Source organism: Herpailurus yagouaroundi, unplaced genomic scaffold (genome assembly GCF_014898765.1).
Source record: "Herpailurus yagouaroundi ecotype Mexico unplaced genomic scaffold, PumYag 180, whole genome shotgun sequence".
Taxonomy (NCBI): Eukaryota; Metazoa; Chordata; class Mammalia; order Carnivora; family Felidae; genus Herpailurus; species Herpailurus yagouaroundi.
In genome coordinates this window covers 6973709-6994869 of record NW_024412411.1, presented here as the reverse complement: position 1 = coordinate 6994869, position 21161 = coordinate 6973709, and the positions used below count along the sequence as shown (strand labels likewise).

At 35.6% G+C, this 21161-nt stretch overlaps 1 protein-coding gene across 2 annotated transcripts in view; it reads left to right on the top strand.

Annotated features, from left to right (window-relative positions):
* RSF1 (remodeling and spacing factor 1) overlaps positions 1–21161 on the top strand; it is a 163586-nt gene that overhangs the window by 119889 nt on the left and 22536 nt on the right. Inside the window, exons 6-11 of one of the 2 annotated variants that reach the window (XM_040489460.1) lie at positions 3722–5478; positions 7213–7419; positions 11895–11999; positions 13221–13300; positions 18302–18356; positions 19680–19789. In XM_040489460.1, coding sequence (XP_040345394.1) covers positions 3722–5478; positions 7213–7419; positions 11895–11999; positions 13221–13300; positions 18302–18356; positions 19680–19789 — 2314 coding nt within the window. Of the gene's footprint in view, positions 1–3721; positions 5488–7212; positions 7420–11894; positions 12000–13220; positions 13301–18301; positions 18357–19679; positions 19790–21161 lie in introns of both variants that reach the window. The other variant, XM_040489459.1, reaches the window with a different exon arrangement.

The following is a 21161-nucleotide window of genomic DNA, read 5'->3' as shown; positions in this document are numbered from 1 at the left end:
GCACTTTTAATTTCTTTCAAGGACTTTTGTATTCACAAGTTGACCCACTGTTTGGTGTAAGAGACCTCGTTGTTGACCTGTCTCGGCTTTTGATGTGCCATACTCACTAAGCTTAATCATTTCTAGCTTTTGATTTAATTTGAGAGATATGTGACTCTTTCTTTCACTGGAACACTTAAAGACCATTGTAAGGTTATTAGCTGGCCTAATTTCAGCATTGGTATGTCTCAGGAAATGGGATAGCCCAAAGAGAAGGAAAGAGAAGAAGAAATGGCCGTTTGGTAGAGTAGTCAGTTAAGTTCACTTATCAGTTAAGTTTGCCATCTTAAATGGGTGTGATTCATGGAGCCCCAAAGCAATTACAGTAGTAACACCAAATGAGCACTGATCACAGATCACTATAAAAAATATAATAATAATGAAATATTGTGAGATTTACCAAAATGTGACGGAGACATGAAGTGAGCAAATGCTTTTGGAAAAATGGCACCAATAGACTTGCTCAAGGCAAGGTTGCCACAAACCTTCAATTTGAACAAAATGCAGTATCTGCAAAAGCACAATAAAGTGAAGCTCAATAGAATGGATAGGTCTGTACTGGATAAATACTTAGCGATGTCCTTTATAGTTAACTTTTATAGAACACCCAATGTTCTATCCCATAGATTGTGGTTGGGATGTTTGGGAAAGCACACAATAGCTGATCAGTAAATATTTGTTGAGTAAATGAATGAATCACTTTAAAAACCTGCAATAGATAATACTTCTCTTGAATTAACTTGTTTGACAAACAGTGTTGCTGCGGGATTGTGATTTTAAAGCGAGTTTTTCCCTAAGTTTTGTTTGTTTAAATTTTATGTCTCTGAAATTCATTTGCATCTCTTTTAGAGTTTCTTTTTGAGAAAACTTTGGGAAAATGCTTATATAACTGAATGATCTTTTTACAGTTATGATTGTGCTTGGAGGTTCATATTCTGTCATGATTCTGTTTTCTCTGTGGTTTTAGGGACATATCCATGTAATCTAGGAGAGCTAGAGTAATCATTGTTTTCATGTCTGAAAAGAACTGAGCCAAACACAGAAATACTAAGAATTTAACATTTTGGGGTTAGGAGAAATATAAGCCAGTGAAGTGTAATTTTTCAGCTGCTTTATTTATAAATGAAGAAATGAGGATCAGAGTTTGTTTTGAGACATACACAAAATTTACCACCAAGTGAATTAGGATTCGTGAACCTGGGAGCCTTGAACTATTAGTATTATTCTCTCAGTTTCTTCTGTCGTGTTGTTACCAAATTGGAATCATTTCAAATAATGGAGGAGATCTTTCTCCTTCACCATCCCCCCCAAAAAATACAGTGTCCTTTTACCTTGGGTCAGAGCCACAGTGAAATCCTGAGTTTTCTGAACAAAAACATATAGAAGAATATTAGTTTGTGTTTAATAAACCCTTAGTGTTAAGTTGAAGTTTTTTTTTTTTTTAAGATTTTTTTTTTTTTATGTTTATTTTTGAGAGAGAGCACACCTGGGAAGGGGCACAGAGATGGGGGACAGAGGACCCGAAGTAGGCTCTGCAGTGACAGCAGCAAGCCCAATATGGGGCTTGAACCCACAAACCACGAGATCATGACCTGAGCTGAAGTCGGACACTCAACTGATTGAGCCACCTAGGGGCCCCAACTTGAAGTTATTTTTAAAATTGTAATCAGTATTTTAATTGTTAACCAAAATGTTCATTTAATTAGATTTCCTGATATGGTAACCAATCTCAATGATCAGGAATTTACTAAGGCTACTTTATCAGTGGGAAGAAGACACACAAATTAGATCACTGTTGTCATGTCTTTAATTTCCTTAGTGGAATGCTTACATTAAATCAATGACAATGTAGAGGGGGAAGAGCAATACTGATACTCTGTTCTCGGGTTCTGAATGTTTCTTGGTAGTTCTTGAGTGGTTTGTTTGTAACATGAATGAAGTAAAGGAAATAGTGATTTATAATTAAAATATTAACTCTTTTAAAGATACTGCATTCTTTTTTTAAAACACGTCTTCATATCGCTTCTATGTATTCCATTTTATACCTATGAAATACATTGTAATACTGGTTTATCAACTTGGCATAATGTGTGCAAAATCATCTATAAAAATTACTTTTCTGGGGCGCCTGGGCAGCTCAGTCGGTTAAGCGTCTGACTCTTGGCTCAGCTCAGGTCATGATCTCGCGTTTCATGAAATCGAGCCCTGCATTGGGCTCTGCACTGAGTGTGGAGACTGCTTGGGATTCTCTCTCTTCCTCTCTGCTCCTTCCCTGCTCGCTCTCTCTCAAAAATAAGTAAATAAATATTACCAAAAAATTACTACTTTGCTAAAACTTCATTTAGAGCTAAGGTTTGTTTTGTTTTGTTTTGTTTTGTTTTGTTTTGTTTTGTTTTAGTTGTAAGGATAGTGTGAAATAATGGGAAGTGTAGGTAAAATTAGTACTTAATGAATTCTCTGAAAACACTCTGCTCAAATTCTCTGAGCACTGGTTTACATTGTGTATGCAATCTCTGTAATCCCATTTAGAGGTTCTGCTCTTTACCAAATACGGTTTTTGCACTATTGAGTACTCCATAAAAGTTACAAATACATAGCCAATTAAGGTAAAAAGAGGAATTGATGATAAACATATATAGTTTATAACATATTAATTTCTGAAATGTTAACTAATGGCATTTGATAAAGTAAATTGTAATATAACCACATTGAGGAGTATTATATAATTAAGTCTGATTTCTGTAAAAGGCATTAAATATCATAAAGTGCTAATGTTTCAATGAAAAAATGAGGCAATGTGATCCCAACTTTGTCAAAAATACACAACACTGGAATGAAGTAACCTCAGATATTAATAGTGATTGCCTCTGGGGAATGAGTATTGTGGACATTTTATTCTTTTTGTGGGCATATGTTTCATTTTCTGTACAGAATCGTGTTACTTTTATAATCTGTATAAAGCATAAAACAAACATTTTCCCACTGCCATGCTCATGTTACCTCTCTGAAATGAAGTCCTCACTGACTTGCAAGGAAGAACATTTGTCACTTTTTAAAACAAATATGGTCTTTTGGAAATGTTTTATGTAGTATTTTTAGTTCATATTTTTGAGCCATCACTTGAGCTTGAATAAATTATTTGAATTGTATAAACATTTTCATTCCATTGAGAACACTGAAGCTAAAAGTATAAAGCATAAACCTGAAGCTTTCTGAATAATTGTTTATTTTTATTTTTTCTTTTCATTTTTTTTTTTTTAAGTTTACTTATTTATTGTGAGACGGAGCACAAACAGGGGAGGAGCAGAGGGGGAGGGAGAAGCCCAAGCAGACTCTGTGCAGCCAGGGCAGTGTAGAGCCCAGCACGGGGTTCGAACTCATAAAACTGTTGCGATCATAACCTGAGCCAAAATCAACTGGATGCCCAACCGACTGAGCCACCCAGGTGCCCCTGAGTAACTGTTTCTTAATATTTAGAAGTTGTGCTTCAGAGTTTGGTAATTTCCTTCACTGTCAGATTTGAGGTTTCTTGTTTTTGTTTTAGTTTTTGGTCAAATGTCCATTGACAAACCACCTCTTTTTAAGAGCAAAAATTGCAAGTGGGAATATATATTATATTTACTCTTTTATGTTTTATAATCTTGAATGCTTAGATTTATGTAAATCTTTTCCTGATTTTTAGAGGACCAGAAGGAAAATGAAAAGATGAAAAGTGAAGAGCAGCCAATAAATTCAGAAACCTGCTCTACACCCAGTGCTCTGGAAGAGGCTACTGTGAAAATAGAAAAGGAGGATGAAAAGGAACTTGTGAAACTGCCCGTCATAGTCAAGCTAGAAAAACCTTTGCCAGAAAGTGAGGATAAAAGGATTATTAAAGAAGAAAGTGATTCCTTCAAGGAAAATGTCAAACCCACTAAAGTTGAAGTTAAGGAATTTAGAGCAGATCCGAAAGATATCAAAAGTAGCACGGAGAAGCTAGAGCCAGAGAGGCTAGAGTTCGGTGGCAGTGTCAGGTCTTCTCAAGAGATCACTGAGAAGTCGACTGAAGAAACCGAGAAACTTAAAAATGACCAGCAGGCCAAGATACCACTAAAAAAACGAGAAATTAAACTGAGTGATGATTTTGACAGTCCAATCAAAGGACCTTTGTGTAAATCCGTTACTCCAACAAAAGAGTTTTTGAAAGATGAAATAAAACAAGAGGAAGAGACTTGTAAAAGGATCTCCACAATCACTATTTTGGGTCATGAAGGGAAACAACTGGTAAATGGAGAAGTTAGTGATGAAAAGGTAACTCCAAATTTTAAAACAGAACAAATGGAGACAAAGTTTTATGATACAAAGGAAGATAGCTGTAGCCCCTCTAAAGACAGGAGCGTCATCATGGAGGGAAATGGAGCAGAGTCCTTAAATTCTGTCATAACGAATATGAAAATAGGTGATCTTGAGAAGGAAGTGGTCCCTGTAGGGAAAGATGCAGATAATTCAGTATCAGTCTTAGAGACCCAGAATCAAAAAGGACAGCTAGAGGAAACCGGTCCTCCAGAAATGGAAATCTCTCTTGAGACTTCTGAGATGGCAAAGGATCTCTCTTTGAAAACTGCTTTATCTGCCACTGAATCTTGTACCCTGAAGGTTGACGAGAAGTCTCCCAAAAGTAAAAAGGATAAGCGCCCACCAGTCCTAGAATGTCTTGAAAAGTTAGAGAAGTCCAAAAAAACTTTTCTTGATAAGGACACACAAAGATTGAGTCCAATACCAGAGGAGGTTCCGAAGTATACTCTAGAATCGGTAAAGTCAGTCTCTCCTGAGGCAGCGGAAACTTCTGCACCGTCTAACATGACTGACCACTGTGAGAAGTTAGCCTCAGAAAAAGAAGTGGTAGAATGTCAGAGTACAAGTTCCATTGAAGGTCATTCCCTGGAAAAAACAGACCCAGAAATTCTAAAAAAGGATTCTGAATCCACAAAGGTAGAAACGGATAATCTGGACAATGCCCAGACCTCTGGCACAGAGGATCCTTCTGAGACAAAGGGTTCTATGCAAAAAAGCAAATTTAAATATAAGTTGATTCCTGAGGAAGAAACCACTGCCTCAGAAAACACAGAGATAACCTCTGAAAGGCAGAAAGAGGGCATCAAATTAACAATTAGGATATCCAGTCGGAAGAAGAAGCCAGATTCTCCTCCCCAAATTCTAGAACCAGAAACCAAGCAAGAGAAGACAGAAAAGGAAGAAGAGAAAACAAACGTAGGTCGCACCTTGAGGCGGTCTCCAAGAATATCTAGACCCACAGCAAAAGTGGCTGAGATCAGAGATCAGAAAGCTGATAAAAAAAGAGGGGAAGGAGAAGATGAAGTGGAAGAAGAGTCAGCAGCTTCGCAGAAAGCAGACAAAAAAGAAAATTTGAAAAAAACAGAGAAGGATACAAATTCTAAAGTAAGCAAGGTAAAATTTCTCCTATTTCAAGTTTTAATTTTTATTAGAAATAATTGGGTCTAAGTGTAACTCTTGGTTTGGCTAAACAGAAGTCATTCAAAGAGAACTTTAAAAAAAAAAAAGGTATCTTTCTTCCTTTGTCTGTGTTGTCTTTTCTCAATAGTTGTCAACAGACATTAAATTTTCGGACTATACAATCTTGTCATCTTTTAAATTTTTTCTCTGTTACAGGCATTGCGGGAATATATTTTCTATGTAAACTGTAGGTGATACCCAGCCTGTAGGATTGAAAACTGAAAATACCCCATACACACTGTTAATAGAAACACTTGTAACCTCTCTTTCCAGTTCTTTTTCCATACGTTCATGGGTATGTTCATAAATATTTACCCATTCACTGAAACAATAAATTAAATCGAATATGTTCATTTTTCTATGAATGTTTCACTTATCAATGTGTCTCTGAACTCTTTCCATGTCTGTACGTGTAGTCTACCTTTTGGTTATTGATGGCTACATAGTATTCCATAGTGTGGATGTACCTCAGTTTATTAACCACTCCCTTATTGATTGACATTTAGGTTGTTTCCAATTTTTCACTATTACAGGCAATGCTGCATTGAAGATCCTTTTGGACATAAGTGAGTATTTCTTTAGAATAGACTCCTAGAATTGGCATTGCTGGGTCAAGGGGCATGTGTATTTTAACTTTTGATAGCTGTTGCCACACTGCCCTCCCCAAAAGGCCCCGTTCGTACACCCTCTCATTACTAAGTATGAGAGTGTCTATTTTCCCCCATTTTAATCATTAGTCTTAGAAGCCAGAATTCTATTTCCTATAACTCTTCTTTTTAAGCCAGACCTTGACAAGTCTTTGGCAAATTTATAGGAGTTTGTTATAATTAAAAGTGCTACTTTTCTTTTTAATTTATTTAAGTGATCAGATTGTTCTTCATAGTAAGTGATCCTTTCTTCCCTAAAATACTGAAATTTTAATTCTTAAAAATAATTTCCCCTTATGTTTTTAGAATTATTTTGGTCTTTGATGGGGACTTATACTATAGGAATGAACTGAAATATGAATTAAAAGACTGTGAAACCAGGGAGTAAAAAAGCAGTTTACAACATTATAAACTTATTCTCTGAATAATATATTTCAATATTTGTCAGGATTTTTATATGCAGTTCTGACCTATGAAAAATTTTGCATTCACCTCTAATGTGGGAATTTAAATTTTTATGTTAACAATATGTGAGAATATAGTCAGTGCTCTATTATAAAAAGAGCCTTTAAAATGTGCATGGCCTTTGACCCAGAATCCTTTTCAAGGAATTTATCCTAACCGCAGAGGTTTGTAAAAATTTACATTTAGAAGGACCCATTTTTTATGAAAGTGAAAAACTGGGAAACTACCTAAATGTCTGTCTAGTAAGAGATTAGATAAATACAGCTATGTGATGGCATATCATACAGTCATCTACAGTGATGTAAATAATATTTTTTCACTAGGGAAAATATTTAAAAGAGAGAATGTTAATTATAATCCCCTCCAACAAAAATAGAATAAATTATGAAAATATGTACCAAAATTTAATAGTAGGTAGATCTGTGATAAGGATATAATAATTTTCATTTTCTTCTTATATATTGACTAAACATGGACATATAATCAGAAGTTTGTTTTTTAACGTTCTCATTATACCAAATTATCCCAATTTTTAATTTTATACAAGGTAAAACCCAAAGGCAAAGTTCGATGGACTGGTTCTCGAACACGTGGCAGGTGGAAATATTCTAGCAATGATGAAAGTGAAGGGTCGGACAGTGAAAAATCATCTGCAGCTTCAGAAGAAGAGGAAGAAAAAGAAAGCGAAGAAGCCATCCTAGCAGATGATGATGAACCGTGCAAAAAATGTGGCCTTCCAAACCATCCTGAACTAGTATGTACCTGATCTAAATGGACAGTCTTCATCTTACTGGCATGTTGTGGTTACCCAAAGGCAGTCTAACTCTTCTAGGTTTGATCATGATTTGAAATTTGTTTATTGCTGTGCAACTTATGAGTACAAAATAATCTTTGTTTCTCAAATAATAACCCAATTCTGCTTTCATTCTACTTGGTTTATATATTGCTGTTTCCTCTACTTAAGGATACACTCTTAACCTCTTCTCACAATCAGTGAATTAGTCAAATATTTTTATTTTTTTTCTTTAAATGTTTCTTCTTTCCCTTTCAGTTAATTCATAATGATATTTCTGAAATGCCAACTTTAAAGAAGGCCTAATGGCCTTATTGCCTTCTGTGGAAACATTTAAGTCAAGTAGTAACCTAGTAGGGCTTTACACTTTGGGAAATAGGCAGTCTTAAAGAAAAAAAACAAAACAATTAAGAAGATAAATTATAAACCATATATATTCAGAAGAATAGTGAGATTTACATGGTACTTTCTTACCCAGGAAGTCCTTCAAAGATAGCCTAAATCAGGAAAACCAGTTCCTAACCTGTTTATATATTTTTTGCAGTTCATAAGGTGCTTTCTAGAGAGCCTGTTGAAGAAACACTCTTGTAAATGAATGCCCAATTCTATACAACCAGCCTTTTTTTTTTTAATAGATCTGACTTGAGAGGCAATTTCCAACTACTAAGTAGAAAGAAAAGTAAAGAAAGATGATTCCACGTAGGTAGAATTTTGTTTAGCAGAAACTTTTTGGAATCCATTAAAGTTTGGAAAATTCATCTGAGGTAGTTCTCCAAGACTCTTTTTCCTAGAAAGCTCTGTGGGGTAATGGGAAAAGCATTGGAGCAGGACACACTTGGATGGAGGTCCTGCTTTCACCCCTTATTAGGTGCTCTAGTTTGTATCTTAATTTCTTTGTTATAAAATGAAAATAATACCACATACTTCTTTTGAGGGCTGTTTTTAGTAAGTTATGTAAAGTTGACCTACCACAATTCCTGACCTCTAGTATGTGCTAGTTTAAAGTTATTTGTGGTTTACTTGTTCTTTTCTTCCTTGATGTTAAAATCATACCTGGAAATTAAATGTATCAATGATGTTTATCATATCCCCACAGTTTCAGAGAATTCAAGTAAAAGATAAAACTTAGAACCAAAGAATGACTTTAGCTCTGAGAAGAATATATGTTGAAATTTTGCTGAAAAGACCCTTCCAAGAATTTTTATGATCATCAGGCTGTGAAAATTAGGTCAAGATTTTTGTGTGAGGCCAAGAAGAGATTTGCGATAGTGGTTTTTTTCTGCTCTCCAAATGAAAAACTAACACGTGTGTTCTTTCCTGGCCATTTCTGTATCTTTTTAAAATAAGAGAGTGCACTTTAACTGAGGCAGCAATAGATATCAACAACAAAAGGGGTATGAGGAAATGAGACGTAAAATGAGGTGAGCAGAGATGATACTGAGGAGATGGAGAAGTCGCACCCTCCTTGGAATACACACAGGACTTTCATTTATTTCGTTATTTTAACGACTGCTCTGAAAATCCCGTTGCTGGTTACTGTGCTAAAAAGGAATGACATTGGAAACTGAAGATCCAAATGTGGATTTCTTGTGCCCAGTGTTTAAGAATAATCATCAAATCAAAAAATGTCAAGCAACTACTATATGTTATGTGGTAGGGAAATGATTCTGAATTAGAAAGACATGGTCCCTGTCCTCACTGAGCTTACAGCAGAAAAGTAAATTCATTTATAAGTATAGAACTCTATGGGGTGTTCCAGATGTTTTAGTCAAAGTAAATGCATTATTGCCTGAGGCTTGGAAACCTTACCTAGTAGTTTATTTTAATGGAATTTTATATTTATTGCAGAATAGAGACAAACATCATTTTTAAAAAGTTGCATTCCAAAAGTTTACTTTTAATTTAGTTATTTAAAATTTAGATTATGTTTTATCTTGGAAACAATGTGATAAATGAAATCAGGTGCCCAGGTTAGTCCACATATGCCTGTGTGATCATGACTTAGGATGGAATTCTGGGTATTGGCAGCAAATGGTGATGATGCATTGTATGGAGAAAGGGAAAGATAGTTTTTCACTTCTAAATCGTTGCACATGGATGCACATCCCACCACCCTCCTCTACCCTCCATGGTTCGTGTGAGCAGTTTAGAAACTGCTTTACGTATATACTACAGTTGAACACATAAATGAAGTATAGAGAATTGGAGCCAGCTTTCGCAGTGTCAGAGAAAAGAAGTTAAGAGATAAGCAAGCACAAAGGCTAGAATGAGCCCTGTGGTGCTAGATACTAGTATGAACTGATGTTTGTTTATTTTAATATAGATACCTGTATATGCATAGGTTGCTATACATACGTCTGCTTACTAGCTCTGTCCTCTGAGAGAGCTTAGAAGTGGTCATACCTAGTATCATAGCATTCAGTACCTAGATGGTGGTTTCTAAATACCATTCTCCAGTCATGGAACCAGGGCTTCTAGGAGAAATGGCTAGTTCAAAGGCTTGGGCAGGGAAAATACAAGATGTGCCTGGAGCATCCTGTCCTGAAGTGTCAGAGAGTAAAAAAGTGCTTTCAAAGAAAAGATGCAAATGAGTCTTAAGGACACAGGAGCCTACCTGGAAAAACTCCCAGTGTGTCTGTGGCTGGGGCAACTTGAACAATAAATTAATAGTTTAGATTCTAGCCTAAAGAAAATAAATCTTCATTAGTTAATCCTAATATAAAGAAGTGATTGAAAAACAAATAAATGGAAGGAGAAGGGCATATTTTCCTCACAGAATTTCAAATAGTAGAAGGGCATGGAAATAGCGAATCATCATTAGAACACCACCGTAACAGCTGTTGTAAGCAATAATTGCAGCACTGATGAGTGCTAAAATTAGTGGGTGAAATTTATTAATTACTGTCGTTGATTTTAGCTTACATCTCCAAATTCTTTGATACTCCTCCCTCTAGAAAGTGGAGCTTAATTCTCCTCCCCTTGAATGTGGGCTGGACTTGTCCTTTCTAATGAGAATAAGTATGGAAAGTGAAAAGTAGTAACTTTACAGTGATGAAAACCAACAGATACTATCATAATCAAGTAATCAAGGTTAATATTACTACTAATAAGTCATAGTGGTGTCATGTACTCCCAGATATGATGCAGTGACAGGGCACTTCACCTCTGTTGAATTCTTCTCCAAAACGCATAACCTGAGTCTAATCAAGAGAAGACTTCAGACAAACCCAAAATGAGGGGCAGTCTACATAATATCTGACTAGTACTCTTCAAATTGTCAAAGTCATGGAAAACAGAAAGACCAAGTTATTACAGATCAGAGGAGATTGAGAAAACATGGTTAAATGGGATATAATATCCTGGATTTTTCTGGAATCAGAAAAAGGACATTAGTGGAAAAGCTGGTGAAATCTGAATATGGTCTATTGGTTACTTAAGAGTAATGTACTGATGTTAATTTTTTTTTTTTCAACGTTCATTTATTTTTGGGACAGAGAGAGACAGAGCATGAACGGGGGAGGGGCAGAGAGAGAGGGAGACACAGAATCGGAAACAGGCTCCAGGCTCTGAGCCATCAGCCCAGAGCCCGACACGGGGCTCAAACTCACGGACCGCGAGATCGTGACCTGGCTGAAGTCGGACGCTTAACCGACTGCGCCACCCAGGCGCCCCATGTACTGATGTTAATTTCTTAATTTTGATAAATGTCCCATGGTTATGTAAGATGTTAACATGAATGGAAGCAGGATAAAAGATTTATGAAAACCCTACTGTCTTTGCAACTCTTCTGTAAATCTAAAATTATTTAAAAATAAGGTTTTTTTTAAGTTAAACATTCCTGAGTGTACCTTTTAAGTTTTAGAGAATTGGTCATCTTAAACTCCGATAACATAAAGTGACAACTTAAGGCTAATTATTAGCCTTTGTTTGCGAACATGATGGCCCTTAAGTATAGCTTCATTCCTTATACCTTCATCCCTTTCTTATTTGAATTGACATGATAAAAAGAATCATGAATGTTTCTTACAGACCAGCAATTGAAATGCTATTTAAAGTGGGATTTATGTGTATTTTTAAAATCTTCTGTGTGGTAGGGAAGTTTATGATCCTTGAGCTATAAAACTCTATTATAAAAAGAATATATTGTTATAGCCCTTGAGGAACGCTAAAAAAGGATTATAACTCTAGTTCAGAAGAATTTGTAATTTTTCACCAAATTTTGCAGGTCAGCATTTTGTAAATGATTTTATTTTACTTTTTAAAAAACTGACATGTTAGGTCCCTCATTACAGAGTTTTTTAGTTTTAGGCAAATAAAGATACTTTGATATAGCATATTTCTTAGTACAGTTCTAAAAAATATTGAAATGTCTTTAACTTCAGAATCATTGAATTCTAGTTACAGTTAGGTTGACATTTACCTGTGGTTTATTTCAGATTCTTCTGTGTGACTCTTGTGACAGTGGATACCACACTGCCTGCCTTCGCCCTCCTCTGATGATCATCCCAGATGGAGAATGGTTCTGCCCGCCTTGCCAACATGTATGACCCAGCATAGCTTTGTTTGTAGTCTTCAGTTTTATAGTCCAATTAATGAGACTTCTTGACAGCCACTAAACATTTTTAATCTTCGAAGCAATTTCTAAATATTATTTATCTTTTGTTTGAAGTTCTGTGAATTTTGAGACTATTGGAAAACTACCTTTTATTAATATCTTTTAAACCTTTTTTTTTTTTACTCCCAGAGCATTTATTTCTCAAGGACCTCTAATTTTTATAAAATTCTAATCTCTAATTTTTTTCACACTTGTTAACAGGCAAAAATGGCCCCAAATTAAAATGATTTGTGAGGACAGAAATAAGTTTCTTCCTGTTCTTGTTTCATCCTCTTTTCCATTTCTACCTACCTCCTTCTTGTCAGTTTTATGGATGGTATTATGAATTATGTAGCACTATGATGCTACTATGAATAGAAACATGGATTATATTTCTCTTCTATCTTGACTCAGGTAAATTTCTTTTGAAAGCTGAAGAATAGGTTCTTTTTATGCCACCATACCCAAGGGGTCTCTCTCTTACAAGTCCAGTCTCATTTCACTTTAGAAATGATGGGCATTATCGCATTTCCCAGTAAAGTGGACTTCCTTGGCTTAACATAGCTTTATCAGTTACATTCTTCAGCTCTTTTTTGACCCAGTAACCATGTGGCATGGTTTTGTAATTTTTTGACATCCGCTTTTGAAAAATAGTGATTGGCACCATTATATTATATTTTATGTAGAACTTTCTCCCTTAAAAATGTTGTGAGGTTTTTAAAACGTTTTAATCACTATCATGTAAGCATGTGGAGCCAAATGCTATTTTAAACATTCATTACTACCAGCTAGATAGGCATGGGATGTATTTCTTGATGAGGCTATAAGTTTCCCTAACATGTGCATTACTTCAGAGATAACTGTGCCCATCTTTAGTTCAGTGGAGGCCAGGGCACCTCTTGATTTAATTAAACAGAAGGAGCATCTCAGTGTTTCCTTACTCTGTGGCCCCTTATCGGCTCTCATAATAGCACAGTATCCATGACCTAACTAAAATTCAAGGGATAAATGATTGTGGAAAGGTGTTAAAAATGACATTCCTGGGGACTCCTGGCTGGCTTAGTTGGTAGAGCATATGACCCTTGATCATGAGTTCAAGCTTCGCATTGGGCATAGAGCTTACTTTAAAAATAATAATAATAGTAACACTTATGTTTTGCTCTTCCAGAAACTACTGTGTGAGAAATTAGAAGAACAGTTGCAGGATTTGGATGTGGCCTTAAAGAAGAAGGAGCGTGCTGAACGCAGGTATTGTGAAATGTGTGTTAATGTTTTACTTGGGAATTTGGTAGCAAAATTGTCTTCCAGCACAGGTTAATATATCTTTCTAAAGCAGGAATTGGCAAACTGTGACCTGTAGGTCAAATTTGGCGTGCTTCTTGTTTTTATACTGCCTACTAAGAATTTTATTTTTCATTTTTAAATGATTGGGAAAAAAATCAAAACAAGAATCTTATTTCATGACACATGAAAATGATATAGTCTGAATTCATGGTCCAGAAAAAAAGTGTTATTGCAACACAGCCGTGTTCATTTGTTTATATATTGCCTGTTGCTGCTTTTGCACTACAGCAGCACAGTTAACTAGTTGCAACAGAGACCATATGACCTGCCACGCCTAATTTATTATCTGTCCTTTTACAGGAAAAGTTTGCCCACTCTTGATCTAAAACATTTATCAAAACCTACTCTGAATAAATATTGGCCCAATTATTGTGGAGGATATGTACCTTACTCAGTATGTAGTGAGTACAAGAAGATTCTAAGAACTGGTCTAGTTACCCATGTCATCTCTTTGGTGGGCGGAATTAATACCGGTGAGATAAAGAGCATTTAAATGCTGAACTATGTCATAAGAGTCATAACTTACAGTCATAAGAAATGCCTCCCTTTTCGATATACCACTGCAATGTCGTCTTAAAGCAGTTGGAGAATGCTTCTTGGAGGAGGTAAGAATGGAGTTGAACCCAATCTTTAAAAGGGGGCTCAAAATCAAGACAGTAAGTTTATGTTTATTTATATTTATGTGTACCTTCTTTGATTAATCTATTGCTAAACAGTTTTTCATGCCTACTGTGTACCAAACTGAAGAGAAAAGGTGAGTGAGCCAAAACTCTCTTTAGATGGAGCTCAGCTCTGTCAGAATACAGACATTGGAGCCAGTGATACAGTAAAGTAGATTAAGGTATATTCAGAGCAATACAAGAACACTGTGGAGGGGCATTTTAGTTGGGTTAGGGATTTGGGTTATCGGGCAAGTCCTTGGAAGGTAACTTAGGGTTGGATATGCAGAGAAAGGTATTTCAGGCAAAGAACCAAATGCAAGCAAGGACAAAGTGTGAACATGAGAGTGGGAGAGTGGTAGGAGATGAAGCTATAAAAGTGGGTTGAGGCTGAACTGTGAACTGTTTGGCCTATTTGAGTAGGGAATTTGAATTCTTCCTTATAGGTGGTAAGAAAGCCATCAAAGGAGAGATAAGTATGATCAGATTTTTGTTTCAGAAAAAATGCCCTGGTAACACTAAGAAGAAGGAATTAAAGTCCATACTGTTGCAGTAGAGACTAGGAGAGCCAGTGCGGCCTGAACTGGGGCATTCATTATGCAAGAAAGTGGGTGTGTTAAAGAGAATCTTCCGAAAATTAAGCAGTAGGATTTGATTCCCATTTGTACTTAGTATGAGAAAATCTAAGCAATGTCTCCTGGTTGGTCTTATTACCTTCATTTGCTGCTGCTGTAACTTTTACCTGCTATCTCACAGTCTTCCCCCCTTTATACCAAAGCTTGCTTTATAAAGGCAGTCAGCTAGCTCATTTGGTAATCCACAGACTTTACTCTGCAAACTGTGCACTCTGTACGTTCAGCCTCTAGATCCTGTTTTTGTCCTTACTAGTCAGCTTGAGCTCTCTGGTTTATAATGGATGCTACTTGGTTTAAAGACAAAATTAGTCTCTAAAGTTAACTAGGAGATTAAAGTACCTCATTGTTTAAAATCAGTTTTCTAAATGCCTTTGTATTTAGAAACTGGGTAATAGTCCTATATATAATTATTAGGACTCTTTTGATATTCAGAGTTATCCCTGTTTTTATTTTTGACACTGGAAAAAAATCTAACTTAAGGATGCTTCAAATTAAATCATAATAAAAATTAGGCATTTTCTTTATTCTTTTTGAAATCTGCCTGCCCTGCTGAGAAATGAGCAGTTTTCTCGTGTCCTGAAGCTGATTTGACTCAGCAATGCAGATAATTAATAGGTTCAGACCTTAAGGGCTTGGAAAAAAATATATTCTCTAAACATCAAGTTTGTAAACCACCTAAGAATTTGTCTGATACTCAGATTAATTATATCTGCTTGTTTTTTTGGAGACTTATGATGCTTATGCCTTTTATATTTGGAAAGACTGGTTAAATATTTTGGACTGTTGCCTCATATACTATAAAGTATACTGTTGCAATTAAGGAATATTTAAAAATTTTAAATTTTAGAAATTTATGTTCAAATATGCCACAGTATTTGTTCATACTAGCGGTCTCTCATTTACTAACTCATTTGCTTTCTCTTCTACCTTTGATAGTCCTCTTTACTTAAATGTCATCCTTTAAGAGGACATCTATAATTGTGGCTTTGGATCACACACTAAATCCTTTTTGAGATTGGATCACAGAAAGGAGTGCCAAGTTGTTACAAGGAGACCAGTCTGGCACAAAGCCAGTTAACTGAATTAATTGCTGTTATTTTTTAATTCTCCCTAATAATCTGGGTAAAAAAAGTTTTCCTTATAGCTCCTAATGTACATGCTTCCTGATGTATATGAATCTTAGGGGCTCTAAACAGCAAAATATTTATATTTCTAAAGTAACTAATATATTAAGTATAAATTCCGCGTGACTTCATCTGTTTTTAAAAATGAGCATTTTTATTCATCCTTTTTAAAATGTGTGAAATAATTTCTAGAAACTTCGAGCCTAGCACAAGGGCATCTTTCCCCTTGTTCATTCATTTATTCAACATTTAGTGAGCACTTACTTTATGCCAGGCAATGTAATCAACATGAAGTATATTATGTGGCCTTTATCTTAAAGGGCTCTAAAGTATGGTGAAAAAGATGGATTTGTCAGTGAGTAATTAGTGACTAGCTAGCGGCTGTCTACGGAGCTGGAGCTGTGATGCTCCGTGAAATTTGATGTTTCTCAGAAGTTCCTCCAACTGGTTTGTAAACATCCCTTCCAGACCTTGGTGCCAGAAATTATTTGGGAATTCAAATAGCTCTGTACTTTCAGAATACTTTTACTAGTGTTCACTAGCAAGAGAGTTGGATTTAATCAGGGTTGGAATTTTCCAGGTAATGTAACAGAGGGAAGGAGAGAAAGAGACAAGGAATTTGAAAGTGTATGCAAAGGAGTATTTATATTGATGGACCGTGGAGTCTAAGCCAGGTAAGAGGGAAAGTAAGGACATAAGGGAGTCATGGACAGTGAAAAGACGCTAGGGTCAATGTATAGACGTCCCACTGGAGTCGGAATTGTTGAAATCAGTGTACCAGAGGGAGTGAGCGGGAAAGGGAGCCAGTAGAAGTCAGAGAATAGATTCCCTGAACCTGAAATTTTAGGAGGGGTGTGGTTATTTGTAATGATGAGGCCTGGGCCCAATATGATCTTTGAGCTAGGTGGTGGTGAGATGGAATGGAAGATGTATCTTTCTGTAAGACTAATGAGCAAGAGAATGCTGTGATGAGAAATCATACCTACCTTCAAGATCCTACTCATTAACACCTATTTAAAGCCTCAACTTCCTCAGCTCTTCAAACAAGTTATTCTTTTTTCATGTTTCCATTATACCTATTAGTAATGAGCTACAGTCAGTTGTTAAATAATTGTGAGGACAAGAACCATGTATTATTTACCTTTAGGATTCCCAAGCCTGGAACAAATCGTTACCTAATATGGTGGATGTGAACTAAATGTTTTTCAGCTGGGTTGAGGAGATAATAATAATTAAGTGAAAGTAGATTTTTAGGTATAAAAGAGGAAACTGCTACAACAGTAAACTTGGTCAGTTTAAGGACGGATAAAGGTTGAACATATTTAGTATAAAAGAGGAAACTGATAAAATAGTAAACTTGGTTAGTTTAAGGACAGATATGTGTTGAACATATTTAGTACAGAGAACTCAAGTTCTGACTTACCCATGAAGCCTTCCCTGTTAATTTCAGCTAGTATTGTTCTTGCCTTTCCTAGTTTTTAATTCATTAACTGTACTATTTTTTATTAGGTTTTGATTAAAATAACGTTATCATTTTCTTACCTGCCAATTTTACTGAATGGCTTTATAACCCATCTCAAAGAGACTGTAAGATTCTTGTTACCAGAGCCAAGAGGGAAATATAAGCTGTGTTCTAAAGGACCCAGGTGACTGGATGATTAATACCCTTCTATAAGGGACATCATCACAAATAAAAGGAGGAGGAGTGGTCACTATTTTCTTTCAGTTCAACATACATATAACACCTCATCTGTTCTTGGTGAATTGAATTAACTTCAAGAGAACCAATTTGTTATGTAAAATTTGTTGAGTTAAAATCAACAAAGGTTTGTTTCTTTGAAAAGAAACTATGGAGATCTCGTTAGTGTTCTAAATCCACATTTTCTGGAGAAGTGTTAACTGGCTCTAAAAATAATCTTCATTGGAGCAAGTAGGGTGCAGAGCCATGTGGCTGCATTGCCTTTTTTCCTCCTCTTTAAAAGATTGGTCTTGGTATCATTCACTTGGACCTTGACATGGTTCTATTGTATAGAATTCTTTATATATGTGTGTGTGTGTGTGTGTGTGTGTGTGTGTGTATACTGTGTTTATTACCATGAGATGATAGCTGTATATACACATATATGAAAACTTCCAGCATAACAAAGATCTAGTTTGTCCAGTGTTGACTGTCTAATACTTTATCAGTGAGTCTCTTCATGAAGTTTCCTTGTCTATTTCAGTTTGCAGGTTTTATTTTATCAGTATAATTACTTATAAGGCTACAATTTTCAGCTACATCTTTTTACAATTTTTACCATTAGAAAGTTGTGTGCCTCCCACAGATAGCAATACGATAAGCTTTATAGACAGTAGCTAACGTCTGTGACCTAGCCTCTGCTATTACCATGAAATCAAAATTTTAGTAGTCTGTGTTAATAATGTTTTCCTAACAATTTTATTTTTAGCAAATCTCATTTTGCATGCGTTTTTGTTTTTCATTTAAAGGAAAGAACGTTTGGTGTATGTGGGTATCAGTATTGAGAACATCATTCCTCCACAAGTAAGTTTCTGGTTTGTGGTATTTTTTAAAGAAGAGACTACCATAATTGTTCTAAAATTAACCCACTGTGTGTATTGTGAGTAGTTTTAAATGTACAGTGTACCTATCTTATTAAAAATAGAATTTAAGACCTTAATTCACCTGTATTTTCCTTCATGATAAAAATTACATATATACTGGGATGCCTGGATGGCTCATTCAGTAGAGGGGGTGACTCTGGATCCTCAGGGTCGTGAGTTTGACCCCTATGATGGGTGTAGAGTTTACTTAAATACTACTACTACTACAATTAAATATATACTGATAGCTCCAAAATGTAATACCATCCAAATCAGATTTATATAACTCACCCCAGTAGGCTCTATATTCTCCTTTCCTCCTGTTTTTTTTTAAAGCCCTGTGTTGGGTAATTTGTTTTTAGCTTCTTTATGTGTTATTTATATAAAGTGACAAAAGAATAGTTCAGGGTTTTTAATTCTGTGCTTTAGGGGTTGGTTATTAGAAACTTCAATATTTGTTCCTAACCGATGGTTTCTTTGGAGGGTTATTGTTTTGCATTTATTGGTCTAATTTATAGTTACGGATGTCTCATGAGTGAAAGTACATGTAACATGGTTTTCATTTCAAATGAAGAAATGTTCTTAATTTCATACATTATTTAGTTTGGGCTTAATTAAGTCACACACTTATGTAAGTGGTCTTAGTTAGTTACTGTCCTTCAGCACCATGCTTCTTTTTTTTAATAAATCCATTATTTTGTTGATTCAGCATACTTAGTGACTATCTTACATGTGTTAAATTATTGGTTAAAAAATTATCATTGGAGGGCAGCCTTGATGACTCAGTTGGTTGAGCATCCAACTTCAGCTCACATCGTGATCTCACAGTTGGTGAGTTTTAGGCCGCACATCAGGCTCACTGCTATCAGCACAGAGCCTGCTCCAGATCCCCTGTCCCCCCCCCCCTCTCTTTCCCTCCCCTGCTCTCCCTCTCTCTCTCTCTCTCTCTCTCTGTCTCAAAAATAAATAAACATTAAAAAATTTATCAGTGGGGAAACTTCATCATGGTTGTTTTAAAAGAGGTAATTGTAAAATCACAGAAACATAAGAATTTTAATACAGAAGTGCTTCAGCCTTTGATCACCAATATTCTTTTTAATCTCTCTACTTAGCGTTTCTGTGTGTATTCAGTTTTGGGCAGGGGATCACCTCATTTTTTCAGATCTTTTACATGTGCTGCCTAAACAGACATTAGAAAACTATTAATTTCAAGTAACTTTCTGTCCTAATAACCTACATATTTATTATCATATTTTTAAACCAGGAGCCAGATTTTTCTGAAGATCATGAAGAAAAGAAAAAAGATTCAAAAAAATCCAAAGCAAACTTGCTTGAAAGGCGGTCAACAAGAACACGGAAATGTATAAGTTATAGGTATGAAATATGTGGAAATGGTTATAATGAAAAAGTGTAAAATGTTTTTTAAATTATACAACATGGCCCAAAAGTATCTGCTTTTCCCCATCGTAATGGTCATTAGTAGTTGTGTGTATGTTACTTACTATCTTTAGAATCATACAGCTTTAGAGCAGCCAGCATGATCTTTTCAAAATGTAAATTTGCTCATGTCATCCTCTTCTGCTTTGTCAGATTTCTATAGCTCTTGGAGTAAGGACTGATGCCTTTACAAGGCCCCTAAAGGCACTGCATAGCCCACTCGTGCTTAGCTCTTTTGGTTCCATCTCATCCACATTTTTCCTTACTCTGTCAATATCAGCCACAGTCTTCTTTCAGCTCCTTTGCATATGCTATTTATTGTACCTAAGACCTCCCTCCTGTTTTTGCTTGTTAACCCTCTCTTAATCAAATCTATTATATCCCCTCATAGCAACCAGTTCTTCTGTTGAAAGCACTTATGATGATTGTAATGATTGTGATTTTAATTATTGAATTAATATTTCTCTCCCCTATTGGACTATTGTTAGCATGAAGGTAAGGACCAATGTCTGTTTCACACATGCTTCTGCCTTTTACAGCTGGCATAGTGCCCCGAGTAGTAAGTGTTCCATAAATGCCTGTTGAAAGAATCAGTAAATATAATTTGGTTTACTGTCTGCCACCAGAAATATCAGAGAGGAAAGGAGGGAGACAGAGAGAGTTTTCCAAGGTCACTCTGTTAGTAGCTAAACCTACACTAAAATGTTGTCTTCTAAATGTCTGCTAGTCTAGTGTTCTTTCCACTTGTCTCACTAAAATAGTAAGTAAGTTATATTCTAATTATTGTAGATCATTGTTTGACCTCTGGTCTCCTTAGATAACACCAAAAGAGTCTTTAACTTGAATAACTGGAGGTGAAAAACAAAATTGATTTCATGGAAGTTTGAGCTCGCTTCTTGTTTATGAACTTTTTCATCAGTGATCATGGAAGAGTTCCCATGTATTGTTTGCTGCTGTTGTTAATTGTTAAAGCTGTAAAATGCAGTGCAATCAGTAAATGTAAAATCCTTAATACATATGAGAATGGTACCCATCTTATTCTTTAAAAAACAAAAGCTTTGAAAAATAAAAAACACCATTTTATATGAAATCATTATAACTAATGAAATCAAAGTCTACTGATGGGAAGGGCAAGCATAAAGTCAAGTTCTGCTGTAATCCAACATATGTTTTCCTAAAAATTATCATCCTGTGCAAAAATACAATAAAAACCATAGGGATTATAGGAAATATGGAGGTAGGGCCACACTCAAAAATTTCAGTAGTGACACTTTTTTTTAAAGATGTGACTCTAATAAAAATGCAGTAC